Below are 20999 nucleotides of genomic sequence, written 5' to 3' on the forward strand. Positions count from 1 at the left end.
GTGATTGGTAGCCTGGCTAAGCCACGCAGATTTTAGCCCATATTGGACCTTAGGCCAGGATCACACTACCGTGTGTGATGCGAGAAACTCACACAAGTCTCTCTCGTCTTACCTGACTGCCGGCGGTAGCGCCAGGTGCTGATGCAAGAGACTCGTGCGAGTTTCTCGCATCACACACGGTAGTGTGATCCCGGCCTTATAGTCATTCACACTTTCCGAACACGCCCGATGAATCCAGGAGAAGGACAAAAGATGTGCTTTGAAATAAAAAGCATTCAGGCAATAAAAATCCGTTATTCCCATTATCAGGATGAAATAAAAAAAAAATGTCAAACACAATATCAGACTATAACATTCTCTGATTAATAGGAGGACATGCACATTTATTACCTGTAGCGCTTGGACTCGGTGATGTACAAGGGACCTTCCTGTGAAGTCGGGCAAATCTCCTGATTATTCTCACCTGGAATGTGATGCGGAAAAGTTCTGTTTACAAGCTGTATATAGTGAGGGGACGACTGGAGGGTCTCACAGGGATAACGTACATGGGGTAATTGAAGAGTTATTAGGAAGAGGTTTAATGGAGTAACACCAGGAAATGTATTTGGAAGTTATATGGAGTAATAGGAGGAGATATAGGGAGGTTATATGGAGTAATAGGAGGAGATATAGGGAGGTTATATGGAGTAATAGGAGGAGATATAGAGGAGGTTATATGGAGTAATAGGAGGAGATATAGGGGAGGTTATATGGAGTAATAGGAGGAGATATAGGGAGGTTATATGGAGTAATAGGAGGAGATATAGGGAGGTTATATGGAGTAATAGGAGGAAATATAGGGAGGTTATATGGAGTAATAGGAGGAGATATAGGGGAGGTTATATGGAGTAATAGGAGGAGATATAGGGAGGTTATATGGAGTAATAGGAGGAGATATAGGGGAGGTTATATGGAGTAATAGGAAGAGATATAGGGAGGTTATATGGAGTAATAGGAAGAGATATAGGGAGGTTATATGGAGTAATAGGAGGAGATATAGGGAGGTTATATGGAGTAATAGGAGGAGATACAGGGAGGTTATATGGAGTAATAGGAGGAGATATGGGGAGGTTATATGGAGTAATAGGAGGAGATATAGGGAGGTTATATAGAGTAATAGGAGGAGATATAGGGAGGTTATATGGAGTAATAGGAGGAGATATAGGGAGGTTATATGGAGTAATAGGAGGAGATATAGGGAGGTTATATGGAGTAATAGGAGGAGATATAGGGGAGGTTATATGGAGTAATAGGAGGAGATATAGGGAGGTTATATGGAGTAATAGGAGGAGATATAGGGAGGTTATATGGAGTAATAGGAGGAGATATAGGGAGGTTATATGGAGTAATAGGAGGAGATATAGGGAGATTATATGGAGTAATAGGAGGAGATATAGGGGAGGTTATATGGAGTAATAGGAGGAGATATAGGGAGGTTATATGGAATAATAGGAGGAGATATAGGGAGGATATATGGAGTAATAGGAGGAGATATAGGGAGGTTATATGGAGTAATAGGAGGAGATATAGGGAGGTTATATGGAGTAATAGGAGGAGATATAGGGGAGGTTATATGGAGTAATAGGAGGAGATATAGGGAGGTTATATGGAGTAATAGGAGGAGATATAGGGAGGTTATATGGAGTAATAGGAGGAGATATAGGGAGGATATATGGAGTAATAGGAGGAGATATAGGGAGGATATATGGAGTAATAGGAGATATAGGGAGGTTATATGGAGTAATAGGAGGAGATATAGGGGAGGTTATATGGAGTAATAGGAGGAGATATAGGGGAGGTTATATGGAGTAATAGGAGGAGATATAGGGAGGATATATGGAGTAATAGGAGGAGATATAGGGAGGTTATATGGAGTAATAGGAGATATAGGGAGGTTATATGGAATAATAGGAGGAGATATAGGGAGGTTATATGGAGTAATAGGAGGAGATATAGGGGAGGTTATATGGAGTAATAGGAGGAGATATAGGGGAGGTTATATGGAGTAATAGGAGGAGATATAGGGAGGTTATATGGAGTAATAGGAGGAGATATAGGGAGGTTATATGGAGTAATAGGAGGAGATATAGGGGAGGTTATATGGAGTAATAGGAGGAGATATAGGGAGGATATATGGAGTAATAGGAGGAGATATAGGGAGGTTATATGGAGTAATAGGAGGAGATATAGGGAGGTTATATGGAGTAATAGGAGGAGATATAGGGAGGCTATATGGAGTAATAGGAGGAGGTATAGGGGAGGATATATGGAGTAATAGGAGGAGATATAGGGAGGTTATATGGAGTAATAGGAGGAGATATAGGGAGGTTACATGAAGTAATAGGAGGAGATATAGGGAGGTTATATGGAGTAATAGGAGGAGATATAGGGGAGGTTATATGGAGTAATAGGAGGAGATATAGGGAGGTTATATGGAGTAATAGGAGGAGATATAGGGAGGATATATGGAGTAATAGGAGGAGATATAGGGGAGGTTATATGGAGTAATAGGAGGCGATATAGGGAGGTTATATGGAGTAATAGGAGGAGATATAGGGAGGTTATATGGAGTAATAGGAGGAGATATAGGGAGGATATATGGAGTAATAGGAGGAGATATAGAGGAGAATATATGGAGTAATAGGAGGAGATATAGGGAGGTTATATGGAGTAATAGGAGGAGATATAGGGAGGATATATGGAGTAATAGGAGATATAGGGAGGTTATATGGAGTAATAGGAGGAGATATAGGGGAGGTTATATGGAGTAATAGCAGGAGATATAGGGAGGTTATATGGAGTAATAGGAGAAGATATAGGGAGGTTATATGGAGTAATAGCAGGAGATATAGGGAGGTTATTTGTAGTAATAGGAGGAGATATAGGGAGGTTATATAGAGTAATAGGGGGAGATATAGGGAAGTTATATGGAGTAATAATAGGAGATATAGGGGGTTATATGGAGTAATAGGAGGAGATATAGGGAGGATATATGGAGTAATAGGAGGAGATACAGGGGAGGTTATATGGAGTAATAGGAGGAGATATAGGGAGGTTATATGGAGTAATAGGAGGAGATATAGGGAGGTTATATGGAGTAATAGGAGGAGATATAGGGAGGTTATATGGAGTAATAGGAGAAGATATAGGGAGGTTATATGGAGTAATAGCAGGAGATATAGGGAGGTTATTTGGAGTAATAGGAGGAGATATAGGGAGGTTATATAGAGTAATAGGGGGAGATATAGGGAAGTTATATGGAGTAATAATAGGAGATATAGGGGGTTATATGGAGTAATAGGAGGAGATATAGGGAGGATATATGGAGTAATAGGAGGAGATATAGGGAGGTTATATGGAGTAATAGGAGGAGATATAGGGAGGCTATATGGAGTAATAGGAGGAGGTATAGGGGAGGATATATGGAGTAATAGGAGGAGATATAGGGAGGTTATATGGAGTAATAGGAGGAGATATAGGGAGGTTACATGAAGTAATAGGAGGAGATATAGGGAGGTTATATGGAGTAATAGGAGGAGATATAGGGGAGGTTATATGGAGTAATAGGAGGAGATATAGGGAGGTTATATGGAGTAATAGGAGGAGATATAGGGAGGATATATGGAGTAATAGGAGGAGATATAGGGGAGGTTATATGGAGTAATAGGAGGCGATATAGGGAGGTTATATGGAGTAATAGGAGGAGATATAGGGAGGTTATATGGAGTAATAGGAGGAGATATAGGGAGGATATATGGAGTAATAGGAGGAGATATAGAGGAGAATATATGGAGTAATAGGAGGAGATATAGGGAGGTTATATGGAGTAATAGGAGGAGATATAGGGAGGATATATGGAGTAATAGGAGATATAGGGAGGTTATATGGAGTAATAGGAGGAGATATAGGGGAGGTTATATCGAGTAATAGCAGGAGATATAGGGAGGTTATATGGAGTAATAGGAGAAGATATAGGGAGGTTATATGGAGTAATAGCAGGAGATATAGGGAGGTTATTTGTAGTAATAGGAGGAGATATAGGGAGGTTATATAGAGTAATAGGGGGAGATATAGGGAAGTTATATGAAGTAATAATAGGAGATATAGGGGGTTATATGGAGTAATAGGAGGAGATATAGGGAGGATATATGGAGTAATAGGAGGAGATACAGGGGAGGTTATATGGAGTAATAGGAGGAGATATAGGGAGGTTATATGGAGTAATAGGAGGAGATATAGGGAGGTTATATGGAGTAATAGGAGGAGATATAGGGAGGTTATATGGAGCAATAGGAGAAGATATAGGGAGGTTATATGGAGTAATAGCAGAAGATATAGGGAGGTTATTTGGAGTAATAGGAGGAGATATAGGGAGGTTATATAGAGTAATAGGGGGAGATATAGGGAAGTTATATGGAGTAATAATAGGAGATATAGGGGGTTATATGGAGTAATAGGAGGAGATATAGGGAGGATATATGGAGTAATAGGAGGAGATACAGGGGAGGTTATATGGAGTAATAGGAGGAGATATAGGGAGGTTATATGGAGTAATAGGAGGAGATATAGGGAGGTTATATGGAGTAATAGGAGGAGATATAGGGAGGTTATATGGAGTAATAGGAGGAGATATAGGGAGGTTATAGGGAGTAATAGGAGATATAGGGAGGTTATATGGAGTAATAGGGGGAGATATAGGGAGGTTATATGGAGTAATAGGAGGAGATATAGGGAGGTTATATGGAGTAATAGGAGGAGATATAGGCGAGGTTATATGGAGTAATAGAAGGAGATATAGGGAGGTTATATGGAGTAATAGGGGGAGATATAGGGAGGATATATGGAGTAATAGGAGGAGATACAGGGGAGGTTATATGGAGTAATAGGAGGAGATATAGGGGAGATTATATGGAGTAATAGGAGGAGATATAGGGAGGTTATATGGAGTAATAGGAGGAGAAATAGAGAGGTTATATGGAGTAATAGGAGATATAGGGAGGATATATGGAGTAATAGGAGGAGATATAGGGGAGGTTATATGGGGTAATAGGAGGAGATATAGGGAGGTTATATGGAGTAATAGGAGGAGATATAGGGGAGGTTATATGGAGTAATAGGAGGAGATATAGGGGGTTATATGGAGTAATAGGAGGAGATATAGGGAGGTTATTTGGAGTAATAGGAGGAGATATAGGGAGGTTATATGGAGTAATAGGAGGAGATATAGGGAGGTTATATGGACTAATAGGAGGAGATATAGGGAGGATATATGGAGTAATAGGAGGAGATATAGGGAGGTTATATGGAGTAATAGGGGGAGATATAGGGAGGATATATGGAGTAATAGGAGGAGATACAGGGGAGGTTATATGGAGTAATAGGAGGAGACATAGGGGAGGTTATATGGAGTAATAGGAGGAGATATAGGGGAGGTTATATGGAGTAATAGGAGGAGATATAGGGGAGGATATAGGGAGTAATAGGAGGAGATATAGGGAGGTTATATGGAGTAATAGGAGATATAGGGAGGTTATATGGAGTAATAGGAGGCGATATAGAGAGGTTATATGGAGTAATAGGAGATATAGGGAGGATATATGGAGTAATAGGAGGAGATATAGGGAGGTTATATGGAGTAATAGGAGGCGATATAGAGAGGTTATATGGAGTAATAGGAGATATAGGGAGGATATATGGAGTAATAGAAGGAGATATAGGGGAGGCTATATGGAGTAATAGGAGGAGGTATAGGTAGGTTATATGGAGTAATAGGAGGAGATATAGAGAGGTTATATGGAGTAATAGGAGATATAGGGAGGATATATGGAGTAATAGGAGGAGATACAGGGGAAGTTATATGGAGTAATAGGAGGAAATATAGGGAGATTATATGGAGTAATAGGAGGAGATATAGGGAGGTTATATAGAGTAATAGGAGGAGATATAGGGAGGTTACATGAAGTAATAGGAGGAGATATAGGGAGGTTATATGGAGTAATAGGAGGAGATATAGGGGAGGTTATATGGAGTAATAGGAGGAGATATAGGGAGGTTATATGGAGTAATAGGAGGAGATATAGGGAGGATATATGGAGTAATAGGAGGAGATATAGGGGAGGTTATATGGAGTAATAGGAGGCGATATAGGGAGGTTATATGGAGTAATAGGAGGAGATATAGGGAGGTTATATGGAGTAATAGGAGGAGATATAGGGAGGATATATGGAGCAATAGGAGGAGATATAGAGGAGAATATATGGAGTAATAGGAGGAGATATAGGGAGGATATATGGAGTAATAGGAGATATAGGGAGGTTATATGGAGTAATAGGAGGAGATATAGGGGAGGTTATATGGAGTAATAGCAGGAGATATAGGGAGGTTATATGGAGTAATAGGAGAAGATATAGGGAGGTTATATGGAGTAATAGCAGGAGATATAGGGAGGTTATTTGTAGTAATAGGAGGAGATATAGGGAGGTTATATAGAGTAATAGGGGGAGATATAGGGAAGTTATATGAAGTAATAATAGGAGATATAGGGGGTTATATGGAGTAATAGGAGGAGATATAGGGAGGATATATGGAGTAATAGGAGGAGATACAGGGGAGGTTATATGGAGTAATAGGAGGAGATATAGGGAGGTTATATGGAGTAATAGGAGGAGATATAGGGAGGTTATATGGAGTAATAGGAGGAGATATAGGGAGGTTATATGGAGCAATAGGAGAAGATATAGGGAGGTTATATGGAGTAATAGCAGGAGATATAGGGAGGTTATTTGGAGTAATAGGAGGAGATATAGGGAGGTTATATAGAGTAATAGGGGGAGATATAGGGAAGTTATATGGAGTAATAATAGGAGATATAGGGGGTTATATGGAGTAATAGGAGGAGATATAGGGAGGATATATGGAGTAATAGGAGGAGATACAGGGGAGGTTATATGGAGTAATAGGAGGAGATATAGGGAGGTTATATGGAGTAATAGGAGGAGATATAGGGAGGTTATATGGAGTAATAGGAGGAGATATAGGGAGGTTATATGGAGTAATAGGAGGAGATATAGGGAGGTTATAGGGAGTAATAGGAGATATAGGGAGGTTATATGGAGTAATAGGGGGAGATATAGGGAGGTTATATGGAGTAATAGGAGGAGATATAGGGAGGTTATATGGAGTAATAGGAGGAGATATAGGCGAGGTTATATGGAGTAATAGAAGGAGATATAGGGAGGTTATATGGAGTAATAGGGGGAGATATAGGGAGGATATATGGAGTAATAGGAGGAGATACAGGGGAGGTTATATGGAGTAATAGGAGGAGATATAGGGGAGATTATATGGAGTAATAGGAGGAGATATAGGGAGGTTATATGGAGTAATAGGAGGAGAAATAGAGAGGTTATATGGAGTAATAGGAGATATAGGGAGGATATATGGAGTAATAGGAGGAGATATAGGGGAGGTTATATGGGGTAATAGGAGGAGATATAGGGAGGTTATATGGAGTAATAGGAGGAGATATAGGGGAGGTTATATGGAGTAATAGGAGGAGATATAGGGGGTTATATGGAGTAATAGGAGGAGATATAGGGAGGTTATTTGGAGTAATAGGAGGAGATATAGGGAGGTTATATGGAGTAATAGGAGGAGATATAGGGAGGTTATATGGACTAATAGGAGGAGATATAGGGAGGATATATGGAGTAATAGGAGGAGATATAGGGAGGTTATATGGAGTAATAGGGGGAGATATAGGGAGGATATATGGAGTAATAGGAGGAGATACAGGGGAGGTTATATGGAGTAATAGGAGGAGACATAGGGGAGGTTATATGGAGTAATAGGAGGAGATATAGGGGAGGTTATATGGAGTAATAGGAGGAGATATAGGGGAGGATATAGGGAGTAATAGGAGGAGATATAGGGAGGTTATATGGAGTAATAGGAGGAGATATAGGGAGGTTATATGGAGTAATAGGAGGCGATATAGAGAGGTTATATGGAGTAATAGGAGATATAGGGAGGATATATGGAGTAATAGGAGGAGATATAGGGAGGTTATATGGAGTAATAGGAGGCGATATAGAGAGGTTATATGGAGTAATAGGAGATATAGGGAGGATATATGGAGTAATAGAAGGAGATATAGGGGAGGCTATATGGAGTAATAGGAGGAGGTATAGGTAGGTTATATGGAGTAATAGGAGGAGATATAGAGAGGTTATATGGAGTAATAGGAGATATAGGGAGGATATATGGAGTAATAGGAGGAGATACAGGGGAAGTTATATGGAGTAATAGGAGGAAATATAGGGAGATTATATGGAGTAATAGGAGGAGATATAGGGAGGTTATATAGAGTAATAGGAGGAGATATAGGGAGGTTATATGGAGTAATAGGGGGAGATATAGGGAGGTTATATGGAGTAATAGGAGGAGATATAGGGAGGTTCTATGGAGTAATAGGGGGAGATATAGGGAGGTTATATGGAGTAATAGGGGGAGATATAGGGAGGTTATATGCAGTAACAGGAGGAGATATAGGGAGGATATATGGAGTAATAATTAGGATACTATAGTTATGGATACAGTAGTTGAAAAATAAAGCTGTGACTTTGAATTAAAAAAGAACAAGTTATGTAAGATATGAAGTGAATGTAGATGCAATATCTGTCATATAATATGACTATATCTCACATTCAGGTTGTGCTATGATGGAGATTCCCAATGCAGAGCTCTCTTTCGTCTCGGTGGCGGTTCCCTTCAGCAGTAGTTTGGCCCAGTGTCCATCATTATTCTGGAGATGAGATTTTGGTATTCCTACTTCTACTTCTGTTTTTACTTCTCTCACAAGAGGCTTCATAACCTGGAGGGAGTGCACAGGGATCCTGGTGGACGTCTGTTGCTGACCTATGGCCATGTTTGTTGTCTTTAAACTAAAGATAAAAGATAGTATGAGACATGCAGTGTTCATATGGACAAATGTCTTTATTTTTGGTCTCCAGTTTAGAATCCATTGTTTTCTTTCACTATGTTGCCATATAAACCTGAAGCAAACCTGTACCAAAAGCTAAAAGCAGCTCCACATATGGGTAACTGATTTACGCTCCTCCCTTGTGGTGCAATGGAAATATTTCCAGTAATAAGGCAGGCCGGAGCTGGTACAACTGGATGGACTGGTTTTGCAAAAATTAATTTTCATTTCCTTATGTTATTGTTGTAACATGATATTAAGGAGCATGTGGCGCAGGACACACTTCTCCATATTCATAAGGAGGATTCAATGTGTAGTTCTTCTCATTTAGAGTTTAAATACTTTTTACTAATCCTAATATTCCCATAATCTGGAGAGAACTCATATATTGCTTCACTTGGATGGGAAAGCTTTCTTTCAAGGTCACCAAGGATCCATTCTATCATGTATGGACTGCCCTGGCATTAGAAATCACACAGGCCCATGTTATTCCCATCCCCAAGCACCAGATGGGATATATTACTAATATTACCCTGGATGGAGGAAAGGAAGATCAATATTTCTAATGATACCTCCATCACAACTCTTAACAGTATGGGTGTCTTGAGAACACCGATTCTGTTAACGTAGCAGACAAGGTGGCCCGCGATCAGACAGGCCCTTCTGGCATTTGCCAGATGGCCAGTCCGGCCCTGCTTCTATAAATGTATGACTTATTCCTTGCATGACATGGATGACAGTGAATTATGTCTTTTGGGGTCAAGAACGCCCTTTCTACCTCTTTAAATCTTCAGTTCATATTAAAAAATAATTTTGTCGCTTGACAAGTAGTGCGGCTGCTATGGCGCTCCAGGAGAGGGCAAAGACCAAGTTGGTTGCATCTCTTATTTTTTGGGGTCTTTGATTCTGCCCAGGAAGCCTTGACATGACCATTCAATTGAATGCAACACCCTGATGGTCTGCATTTCATTTTATCATGGATTCTACACGTCTTACGTTACACCTCTTTCACGAATGATTCATAAGTATCCTGTGATTAAAAGTCAATTCCACCCTGATAGGAAATTCTCACATTTGTATCCACAATTGCATTGCTGGTTTGCCAAAATTCATTGGTCGGAACCCTCATTTCACTTTGGACATTTTGTATACCATTTTCCAGATGAAAAAGCCAAACCCTGTGCAAAATGAGCTCATAGATCTCAAAGGATGCCATATACTTTAAATATATTTTTTTCCAGTCCAGAAGAAAATTTCCCACAGATGTAGATCTGCTTAGATTTTATACATCGATGTACAGAATGTTCTGCTTGTTAGGTTATAGGAAAACCTTCAAAGAAAAACTTGGCGTCTCGTAGTAAATGATACAGAACCCAAAAATGTCTCATATTTTACACTGAAAGAACAGATACTATACATTAGGCGTGGACATATCATTAGTGCAGCCTGTACAGATGCACAGGGGCCCAGAAAGTAAGGGGGCCCCCTTCTGTCTGTGTTTGGACGTTGTGAATTGTGATGAGCAAATATGTTTGGATAAGGTGTTATCTGAGCATGCTCGGGTGCTAACCGAGTATCTTCGGAGTGCTCGAAAAATATGTCAGAGTCCCCCTGTCTGCATGTCTTGCGGCTGTTCGACAGCCACAACACATGTATGGGATTGCCTGTTTGTTAGGAAACCCCTGCGTGTGTTGTGGCTGTCTAACAACTGCGAGACATGCAGCCAGGGGGACTCAAACATATTTTTCGAGCACATCGAAGTCACTGGGTTAGCACACGAGCATGCTCAGATAACATCTTATCCAAACCTGTTCGCTCATCACTAGTTGTGAACACTAGATCACTACAAAATAGTAATTTGATAAGAAACTTCATAAAAAAATTGTACAAAACAAACTCATATCAAGGTGGAATAACATACGAGACAGAAATGTTAACGTAGTGCATTGGATAAATATAATGAATTGCTCATTGTCTAAATGCACGAAGCATAGAGAATATAACCACAAAACAACAAAGAGACAAGCGCATATATCAGTAAATGTACAAAACCAACTCTACAGGCTCTCTATACCCCAACATACATTTCGCTCATGCATCTTAAAAAGGTAGATAATGCTCACGAATCACGATTAAACAATTTAAACAATTTAGTGTGTGGGTAGCAGCCACATAAGGTTTATTATTTTTCTTTATTACCATTGAGTCTATCGTATAGATGACCGTCCACATGACATGGACTTCAGGGAAGGTTTTTGTTGCCTACAACGTACCTGGCACAACGTGAACCTTCAGGTGCTTACAGTCGCAGGTGCCCCAAGGTTGTTCCAACACCAGGCTGCTTAAATAATAATGCCATCTCCTGAAGACCCCATAATAAGTTGGATGTACATTATTATATTATGTGCTCCTTTTCCCTCTGCTGCAGAGGTCAAACCTATTCGCTATATAACTTCATTTTCTGATTGTATCAATATAACATGAAACTATATTATCGTCTGATTCTCATAAGTGTTTAGGATCAACACCTATCGACAAAAAAAAACCCACACCTGTCCCAAGCCCACTAACAGTACATGTGAACAGATGCACTTCCTCACCCAGCTGTCTGCTTATTCCATGTGCTGGAAACTAGAGTTGAAGAACTATACAGCAACTACTGTACTTTCAGTTTCTGTAGGAGGGTCACTGAAGCCTGCCAGTAACAGGGCCTCCCTCTTCCATGCTGGCCTGTCTCCTCCTCTCCAGCCCCCCTTTTCTGCACCTCTCTTCTTTTCCTGTTACTCCTCAGCCCACCTTACTCTTCTGGCTCTCCTTTTGCTCCCACCCCTCAATCCTGTTCTCCTATATTTAGCTGAGTTGCTTCTGCTGCTTTTTTCTTATCATAATTGTTTTTAGATTATACTGTATTTTTGCATATTATAATGCAAGTCTGACATTTTCTCCATTTACATACAAAAAGTGAAAAGGCTAAAGTGAAGAACGTAAAAGATCCCACAAGTGTCGTTGGGTTATGAAATCATTTCTTTGGCTACAGGGGCAACTCTGAAAGATGACTGAAAATTATGAAATTACTAATGGCATGCTGCCATTGAGGGAGACCACTGCATTGCCATGAACCCGTCTGTGGCAGAATTGTTGGGGTCCTGCACGGCATGATTGATGGGTTTTGCTCGTATGTCCAAGGTGGGATTGAAGGGTTGCTTGGTGTCGGGAAAAGCTAAAGACGTGACTAAAGAGTCAAAAATCCATATTTGTATCTATTGTGTCCTCTTTATACGGAGTATCCATTGTTTTGCCGTTTTTGTAACCTAATTTTTTAAAGTGGTATCAGATCTGAAGCTTCAAAAAGTCCAGATTAAATAACGGAACAGTGCGATAGATATAGCTAGATGCAGTTTTGGTTTAGCATCCGGAATGTTGACATGAAAAAGTTAAGTGCGTGCATATACTACGCCTTTCACTACCTTCCGCCCCCTCTCTCTGCCTCCTAGGCTAAGAGCTGCAGTTCTTGAACAAAAAATGTTTTTCAGCTATTCTGGAAAGTGTATCTGTAATAAACAGGAAGCAGGAGGCAGAGAAGCGCTGCGTACACTGGCATCACCTGAATCGGATTTTCTCACCCCAGGAGACACCGTCATGAAACTGTATCTACTTTTAGCCAGATTGAGAAGTTATTGGACTCGATTCATTCAGGCCGGCGATTTTCTCAGTGGTCTGGATCAGGGGGCGTGGTGGAGTCATGAACCTGGGGCATCTGACGAGTGGCGTGAGCCTCCATGTTCTACGCCAAAAATCTTTCTCAAGTCCCCGACTGGAGTAAGATTTCTATCGTAAGGCACGCCACAGTTCAGCATGAAATAGACAAGCTGTAGCATCATGCCCATGCCGTGCCCCGCTCCGCCCCTTGTATGAGGAGCCGGGAGAAACTAGAGTGAAAATGCCAAAAGTCGCCACATTTTTGAGCAATTCAGAGTTGTGACAACATTTTGTGACTTTTCAAAGCAAATTACCCCATAATTGTGCAAAATTGCTTTGATGAATCAGGGCGCCATTTTTCTTAGGCTAGGTTCACATAGCGTTAATGCAGTCCATTCAACGAATAGCATTGACGGACTGCATTAACGCTACTCACATTATGTGAGCCCGCTAGCTCAGATGCTTCATCTGCGCTAGCAGTGACGGACCCCCGGACGCTGCGTCCCGCGTCCGAGGGCCCGTCGCAGAACGATGGCACCTCGCTAGCGCATGCCGATTTATGGCATACGCTTGCGATGCGCTCCTAATGGGAGTGAATGGCAGCGTTAACGGATTGTGTTACATCGCGTTATGCCACGGTGTAACGCAATCAGTTAAACGGACTGCCTTAACGTAGTGTGACACCGGCCTAACTCAGTAAATTTGATGTTGGTACTGTACCACTGATGATTGGATCTATAAGCTGCAAATATGCCCCATCAGTTAGGATGGAGAGCTTCAGCATAGTGTGACTCATGCTCTGATGGACCCTGCTCTTACAAGTATTACAGTCATGCATTCTCATAATTAGGCAACATTTGCATATGCTAACTATTTCCCCTTAACAGTGGACCGCCCAAAGGGCTACATTTAAAGGGACTCTATACCAAATTTGTGATACCTCATCTGAGATCTGTAGGGGCAAAGACCCTGATTCCAGCATCACATCACTTTACTGGTTGCTGCAGTTTTGATTAATAACTGTTTTCTCTGCTTCAGATCTAGCAGTTCTCTGAATGCAGAGCTCTCTATAACCCCTCCAACAATGCTGATTGGCAGATATCTTTGTACAATGTGCATAGGCAGAAAGTTGCCAATCAGTGGAGGGGGGGGTCTGTTTGTACTTCATGGCAGCAGGTTTTCCAATCCTCTAGTAATAATCTCCTGCTGATAAAACAGATTTGATCAAATCTACACTAAACAGCCCAGTAAGTGACACATCGCCGGAATTGTGATCTCTGCTCCTACATCATGCTGCTCTCAGATTATGTAGCAAAAACTTGGTGACAGATTTTGCAGTAGAGGAACTATGGACACAAGCTAACTATATTAAACCAATGCTGTGTGTCAGGTAAAAAATGCTGGATATTTAGTTTTGTATCCCTGTACATGTACTGGTGTAACTGTATTCAGGAGCCCTCCTCCTCCATCTCTTCTCATTGCCAAGTTGTACGGAGATTAGTCAGCGAGACAGCAGGATATGTTTCATATGAGTAAGTAACTCAGAATGCCTGGGCCCCTTACTGACCCGTCTTTTTTTCATTGAGGCTTTTTAATGAAAAACAGATCCCATATTCCCTACCCTTTATTCTAATGGCCATTTGAAGTGTTAAATTAAATCGAAAAAGTAACAGCATGATATTGTGTAATATTTCGTACGTCTTTACAAACTGAGTAAAAGGGTCATAGGAGCATTTTAGAGACTTAGGCCCCGTTCACACTATCAGTATTTGGTAAATGTTTTACCTCAGAATTTGTAAGGCCAAACCTGGAGAGGTGACGTGTTTCTATTGTACTTTTCCTCTGAACGTTCCTCTCCTGGTTTTGGCTTACACATACTGAGGTAAAATACTGACCAAATACTGAAAGTGTGACCATGGCCTTATGCCCCAATTCATCCTTATAGTTGCGCACTTCTAGTGGTGACTTTTATGTTTGCGCCTTCATTTGTGCCTTTTTTAAAGTAACGTTACTTGATTTCATCTGTTTCTTTCCATGTTCAACATTATGGTTGTGTTTTTTCATATCCAGGTGTTTTAGTCTCATCATTTGCAGCTTTTGAAAATGTTGAAAATTTTTGCGCAATTGAATTCCGGTGCCCTACTACCGTACCAAAGCTGTCTGATTTTCTTTCTGCTCGGTTAAAGACTAACATGCGACATTTTAATGCATTCTAAGGGCTGCATTTGCTTCTAAAAATGAACTAAAAACGTAAACACAGGCATGTTTGACTCTGCGTAAAATTCACTAACCAGCTTGACAAAATTGGGCCCAAGAAAACAGCAACGAATACTTCAGACAAGAGAAAAAAGAAAAGTCACCCCTTGTCCCCCTAAATGATGAACTAGGGCCCTTAGAGACCTAAAAATGTCTTAGTTGTTAAATCTTGACAAAATCGGCACATGGCCATAGTAGGGTATCTGGACATCATAGATAGGGGTCTCTACTGTGAGCCACAGCAAAGTAAACCTGAAAGCAAATTTATGCTGTTTGATCCACGTGAATCAGAATCTGGCGTCGCCATTTCAGTCAAGTAGATTTTAGCCGGCCGGGTGACTAGTCCCTGAGGTGACTCCTCCCATCCTGTTCCCCTTGACTGACAGGTCTCTCGCTTTGTATGTGAGCAGGGAGAGGAGAAGCTGCCAGGGACTGACCTCTGCATGGTCCTCAGGGCCGGCCCGAGAGATTACGGCGCCCTAGGCGAAACTATTTTGTTGCGCCCCTACTATTCCTGGCAGTAGATGAAAACTTGGGATATAAATTTAGGAGCAAAATAAACCACAACAACTTTTAAATTTATGGTAAAAAAAATTTATGTACACTTTTCTTTCCATCCCTAAAACGTTTTGCCTTTTGAAAAGATTTTTTATAATTTTTTCTATTTTTTCTCTGGCGCCTCCTTTGGGTCGGCGCCCTAGGCGGCCGCCTAGTTCGCCTATACGTTCGGGCCGGCCCTAATGGTCCTCGACCGCCTTTTTACATGTATGAATTTTCTTCCATTTACGATTTCTCTAGTTGCAAGGAGGGCAGTGATAACTCCAGGAGTTTCTTATGCAAATTAGATTGCATACATTAATTACCTCTAACTAATTATGTCCATACCTTTGAAGCAATACAAATGGATGATGGATGTGTAGGTGTATAGGAAATATGATTATGGATGATTGAATTGAATTTGAATTGTGACCCTGTCACATACAGATCATATACCACCTCTGGAACATTAGTCATTGCCATCCAACTAGTTGTTGCCAAGAGGAGTTGGTTGTGGGTCATGCTCAGTGCCATGTAAGATGAGGGGGGTGACTAATATGCATATGAAGTTGTCCTTTGATACATTGGCCAATGCCACCTTGACCTCACGTAATCACGAGTGGACTGGTCATTGCCTCCCACAGAAATACTATTTGCTTTAGGTTAGGTATTAATTAAATTCTGTAGGTATTAAAGGGATTTTTCCATGAAAGACACCAGTTAGGTGCTAAATGTCTGATCACTGAGGTCACCACCGCTATGGACACCATTGATAATATGAAAGATTGTACAAGCAAATTATACTGGCTGTTAATTGCAAACTTTCACTCAGTATTCTGATATTTTACAAAGCAATCCACTGACAGTTCTTTCACCTAAAATATAGACCATTAAATGTGGTACTGGATGTCCTTATAGGCATGGTCTTATAACCATGGGATGGTGAAAAGGACTGGGAAGGAAGGAGAGCAGAAATAGGGTTTTAACTGATTGCACAAAAAGCATGAAAAAGTATGCAAGTTCAAGAAACATTACGCATACCAGCTGCTGCAGACCACGGGTCATCAGACCAGAGGAATGCTGCCCAGATTTGGAGCAGATTTCCTTGCGCTGTTGGTGGACACACGCGGACGAACTCAAGAGATGAAGGAGTCAATGTGTGTCGAAGTTGTACAACTTCTTCATTTGGTATGGTTATGTCTTGAGGAACAAGTTGGATAACTTCAACATGCATTGACCTTGTAATCATTCAATATAATTGTATCCTGAACTCCTTCATCTCTTGAGTTTGTCCGTGTGTGTCCAATAGCAGCGCAAGGAAAACCGCTCCAAACCCGCATGGCAACCATGGGATGGTGGGTCAGTGGTTAGCACTGGTGCTTTGCAGAGCTGGGGTCCTGAATTCAAGTCCTACCAAGGACAACATCTACAAAGAGTTTGTATGTCCTCCCTGTGGTTGTGTGGATTTCCTCCAGGTTCTCCGGTTTCCTCACACACTCCATAGTCATACTGATAGGGAATTTAGATTGTGAGCCACATTGGGGACAGTGCCAATAATGCCTGTAAAACGCTGAGGAATATGATGGCCCTATATAAGCAAGCCATAATAATAATGTAATGTCCCTGTAACAGGACTCCAGAATATAAATCTCAGTGATGTTGGGTTCCTAGGCTTTTCAGGTTAGTATATACACTGAAACTTATTATTGTATGTTGTACATGTACACTGACCTGACATACCATTTGCACCACTTGCCTAAAATTGCCTAGGTCCCTATCATGCTACCAAAAAATCGCCATGCACTCAAGACCTCTGAAAATGTGTTACCTGGCACAAAGCAGAGCCTTTCAGTCCTGTAAGTGTTGATTTGTGGCCTACAGGGACTTATAATTTCCAGCACGTACCATAGACACTAAATTTAATTAAAATCTCATGAATTTGGAGGCCAAGTCATCGTCTTGAGATCTGTGTCATATTTCGAGAAACCGTTATTGTACAGTTTTTGCAGTGCGTTAGAGGTCAATATCCTGCTAAAACAGGCCACTGACATTAGGAAACTCCTGTAGGGCAGTGGTATGCCGCAACATTTAGGCAGGTGGTACAAAATTCCATCCACGTGAAGGACCCAAGATTTCTCAGCAGAGCATCCCCTTGAGCATCACACTGTCTCAGCCTCCTTTTTTCTATAGTTCATATTGGTGCCATCTGTGATGCACTTGCTCCTGACTATACACAATATGTGAAAAAGACTGCCCTCTTTCATTGCTCCATGATCCAGTACTGATGACTCACATGAATATTGTGTTTTCGGTGGTGGGCAGGGGTCAACATAAGTACTCTGACCATTTTGTAGGTATGCAGGTAAGCTGCAATGCATCAACACCTTGACGTCCATGCCAACATTTACAGCAACTGACAAAAATGTGTGCTGTAGTATTTCTTTTTTGGGATCGGACCAGCCTTAGCTCCCACGAGCCTGAATGATTCTTGGATAGTCATGATCCTGTTCCCAGCCCACTGGTAATGACCACTGGGTAATGGGAACACAACCTTCCTTGGACTATTTTAATATAACCACTGTGTTCTGGAAACACCCCACAAGGCCGGTTGTTTTGGCGATGACCCATTTGTCTAGTTATCAAATTTTTTTGTCCTTGTCAAACTCGCTTAGATTCTTACATTTTCCCATATTTCTTATCTATTGCGGCCACTCATTCTGCCACTTTCCTTTATCAGCCAGTTTAAGAAAACTCAAACCTGCACTCTGATCGGTCACTATGTGTAATAGTACTAGTTCTATGCCTCCTGTTTTTTGTAAGTGTACCCTAGTAGCTTTCATGACGGCTCGTCTACAGGTACCACTAACATAGCATATAGGATATTTTGAACAGAGCTTTAGACTTTGCAGACTTCTCTGGAAACATTGTTTGATAAGAACAATTACAGTTTGCTGTAATCATGATCGCTGATAGCTTGTCTGGTTTGGCGGTATGTACACGGAAGCAGGTGCCATTGCAACTTTTTTTACAACGGTCAATAAACAAGTTCAGTGACTTTACAGGATTAAACAACTGATCCATCCACACTTACTAATAAAAGGAAACGCTCCACCATATAAGAGTATGTTCACATTTAGCAGATTTGTTACATAATGGCTATTAGTCTCATACATGTGAACGGGGATACTACAGCAGCAGATGTATGGCTTTATGTACTCCCCATTCAGATATAAGGATCAATCGCAAAAATGTCAGCAATAAGCCTGCCTTATGTGAACACACCCTTAGAAACAGACAAACAGTAGAATAAGGAAGTAGTCTGCTCAAAGAAGCAAATGTTAGTATTTATAAGAGCCCATGGGATCGGTGATATGTGGTCAGCTCAGTGGTGAATGTGAGGAGAGATGAGCAATTCTATTGGCAGAACGGCTCGACAGCGGGTCATAACAGCCGGATGGGAGACTTGTGAATCGCTACCTACCACAAGGCTACATCATGTGAATTCAGTCTCAGTTACATCTATGTCTAGGGACACTGGGTGGCCACCAAAACGACCAACATTACAGCCCAATGTAAGATGTCAACTGGTCTCTGTGGACAAATCTGCCTCAATATGCAGAAATACAGTTACCATCCCGATCAGGATATATCTATATTTTTTTAATGAGTTGGAAAACCATAACTTGCTACTTTTTAAGGCCCCGTCACACTAAGCGATGCACCAGCGATCCCGACAACTATATGACCCGGTCAGGATCGCTGGCGCATCGCTAAGTGGTCGCTAGTGAGCTGCCACACAGGCAGATCTCACAGCGATGTAGTGACGCAGCAGCGGTCGTTACTTACCTGTCAGACGCGGCGATGATGACGTCCTCCCGCCCGCTTCCATGCGTCGCTCGTCGGCGCCAGCAGGAAGTGGCCGACGAGAAACGGCCCAGGACGTTCTCGCGCGATCAGCGATAACCAGCGGGGGAGCCGGTCGGAGGTAAGTATCACACATAGCGATATCGCTAGCAATATCGCTGCTGCGTCACAAAATCGGTGACGCTTTAGCGATATTGCTAGTGATATTGCTTAGTGTGACGGGGCCTTCATTAGGGCAGGCGATTGCTGCCGATCTGACCTCTGGGATCGCCACTGATTCCAAGAAGGGAGCTCTGAAGTCCTTTGTTTCAGTGGACTTAAGGCCCCGTCACACTTAGGCTAGTTTCACACTAGCGCTTTTGGCTGCCGCTAAGCCCCGCCCCTGCCACGCCTCTGCCAGTAGCTCCGCCTACCGGCGCATGACGCTGCATGCGTCCTGCGTCCCCTATCTTTATCACTGGGGGTGCAGGCCGTGCGCAGTATGCGTTTGGCGGCGCATGCGCCTTTTTGATGGTGCGCCGAGCGCAACCAAACTGCAGCAGGTTGCGTTTGGCACAGGTCGGCGCACCGTCAAAAAGGCGCATGCGCCGCCAAACGCATACTGCGCACGGCCTGCGCCCCCAGTGATAAAGATAGGGGACGCAGGACGCATGCAGCGTCATGCGCCGGTAGGCGGAGCTACCGGCGGAGGCGTGGCAGGGGCGGGGCTTAGCGGCGGCCGTGCGCAGGCCGTTGCTGCGCTCAAAAGAGCTAGTGTGAAACTAGCCTAAGAGAGATAGCTAGCAATATTGCTAAAGCGTCACCGATTTTGTGACGCAGCAGCGATATTGCTAGGGATATCGCTGTGTGTGATACTTACCTCTGACCGGCTCCCCCGCTGATTATCGCTGATCGCACGAGAACGTCCTTGGCCGTTTCTCGCTGGCCCCTTCCTGCTGGCGCAGACGAGCGACGCGTGGATGCGGGCGGGAAGACGTCTTCATCGCCGCGTCTGACAGGTAAGTAACGACTGCCGACCGCTGCTATGTCGCTGGTGAGATCTGCTTGTTTGGCAGCTCACTAGCGACCATTTAGCGATGCACCAGCGATCCTGACCGGGTCGTATCGATGTCGGAATCGCTGGTGCATCGCTAAATGTGACGGTACCTTAGCAGTTCTGCATGCACCTTAATGCTTCAGCCAATGAGACTGACAAGACAGCTGGGTGCTTTACTACCATATACAATGAATGGAGCTGTGGCGTGTATGGGGGACCAACCCTCCATTCAAATGGGGAACTCAGAGCCATGTTCTCAGGGTCCCAGCCAGCAATCAGCAACTTATCACCTATCCTATTAATGTGGTTATAGTGTGATAACCCCTACAGGAGAAAGGTGATAACCACTGTGGGGTATTTACTGAATATAAAAGCCAGAAGCAGATATCACTTTAAGGGTTCTCTATGGAAAAGTTAGAAAGAAAATGTCAGTATAACGAAATTGCTAAAAATCCTTAATTAGCTAATCACATTTGTTTTGTCTAGGGAGGTAATCGCTGGATTATATTAAAGTGGCCAATGTCTTGTTACACAGACTCAGGAGTGGAGATATCATTGGTACAACCAGGGGCCCAAGAGGTAAGGGGG

The 20999-nt window shown here is 42.1% G+C and overlaps 1 protein-coding gene across 2 annotated transcripts in view; it reads right to left on the reverse strand.

The window, feature by feature from the left end:
- Positions 1-20999, reverse strand: part of MAP3K14 (mitogen-activated protein kinase kinase kinase 14) — a 44351-nt gene that overhangs the window by 21188 nt on the left and 2164 nt on the right. For both annotated transcript variants that reach the window (XM_073582308.1, XM_073582307.1), the window contains exons 2-3: positions 8743-8981; positions 391-463 (exon numbers count right to left, since the gene is read on the reverse strand). In XM_073582308.1, the coding sequence (XP_073438409.1) occupies positions 391-463; positions 8743-8965 (296 nt within the window). In that variant the 5' untranslated portion in view covers positions 8966-8981. The remainder of the gene's footprint in view (positions 1-390; positions 464-8742; positions 8982-20999) is intronic.

The sequence above is a fragment of the Dendrobates tinctorius genome, unplaced genomic scaffold, assembly GCF_039654945.1.
Source record: "Dendrobates tinctorius isolate UK_male_01 unplaced genomic scaffold, ASM3965494v1 ptg000071l, whole genome shotgun sequence".
Classification (NCBI taxonomy): Eukaryota; Metazoa; Chordata; class Amphibia; order Anura; family Dendrobatidae; genus Dendrobates; species Dendrobates tinctorius.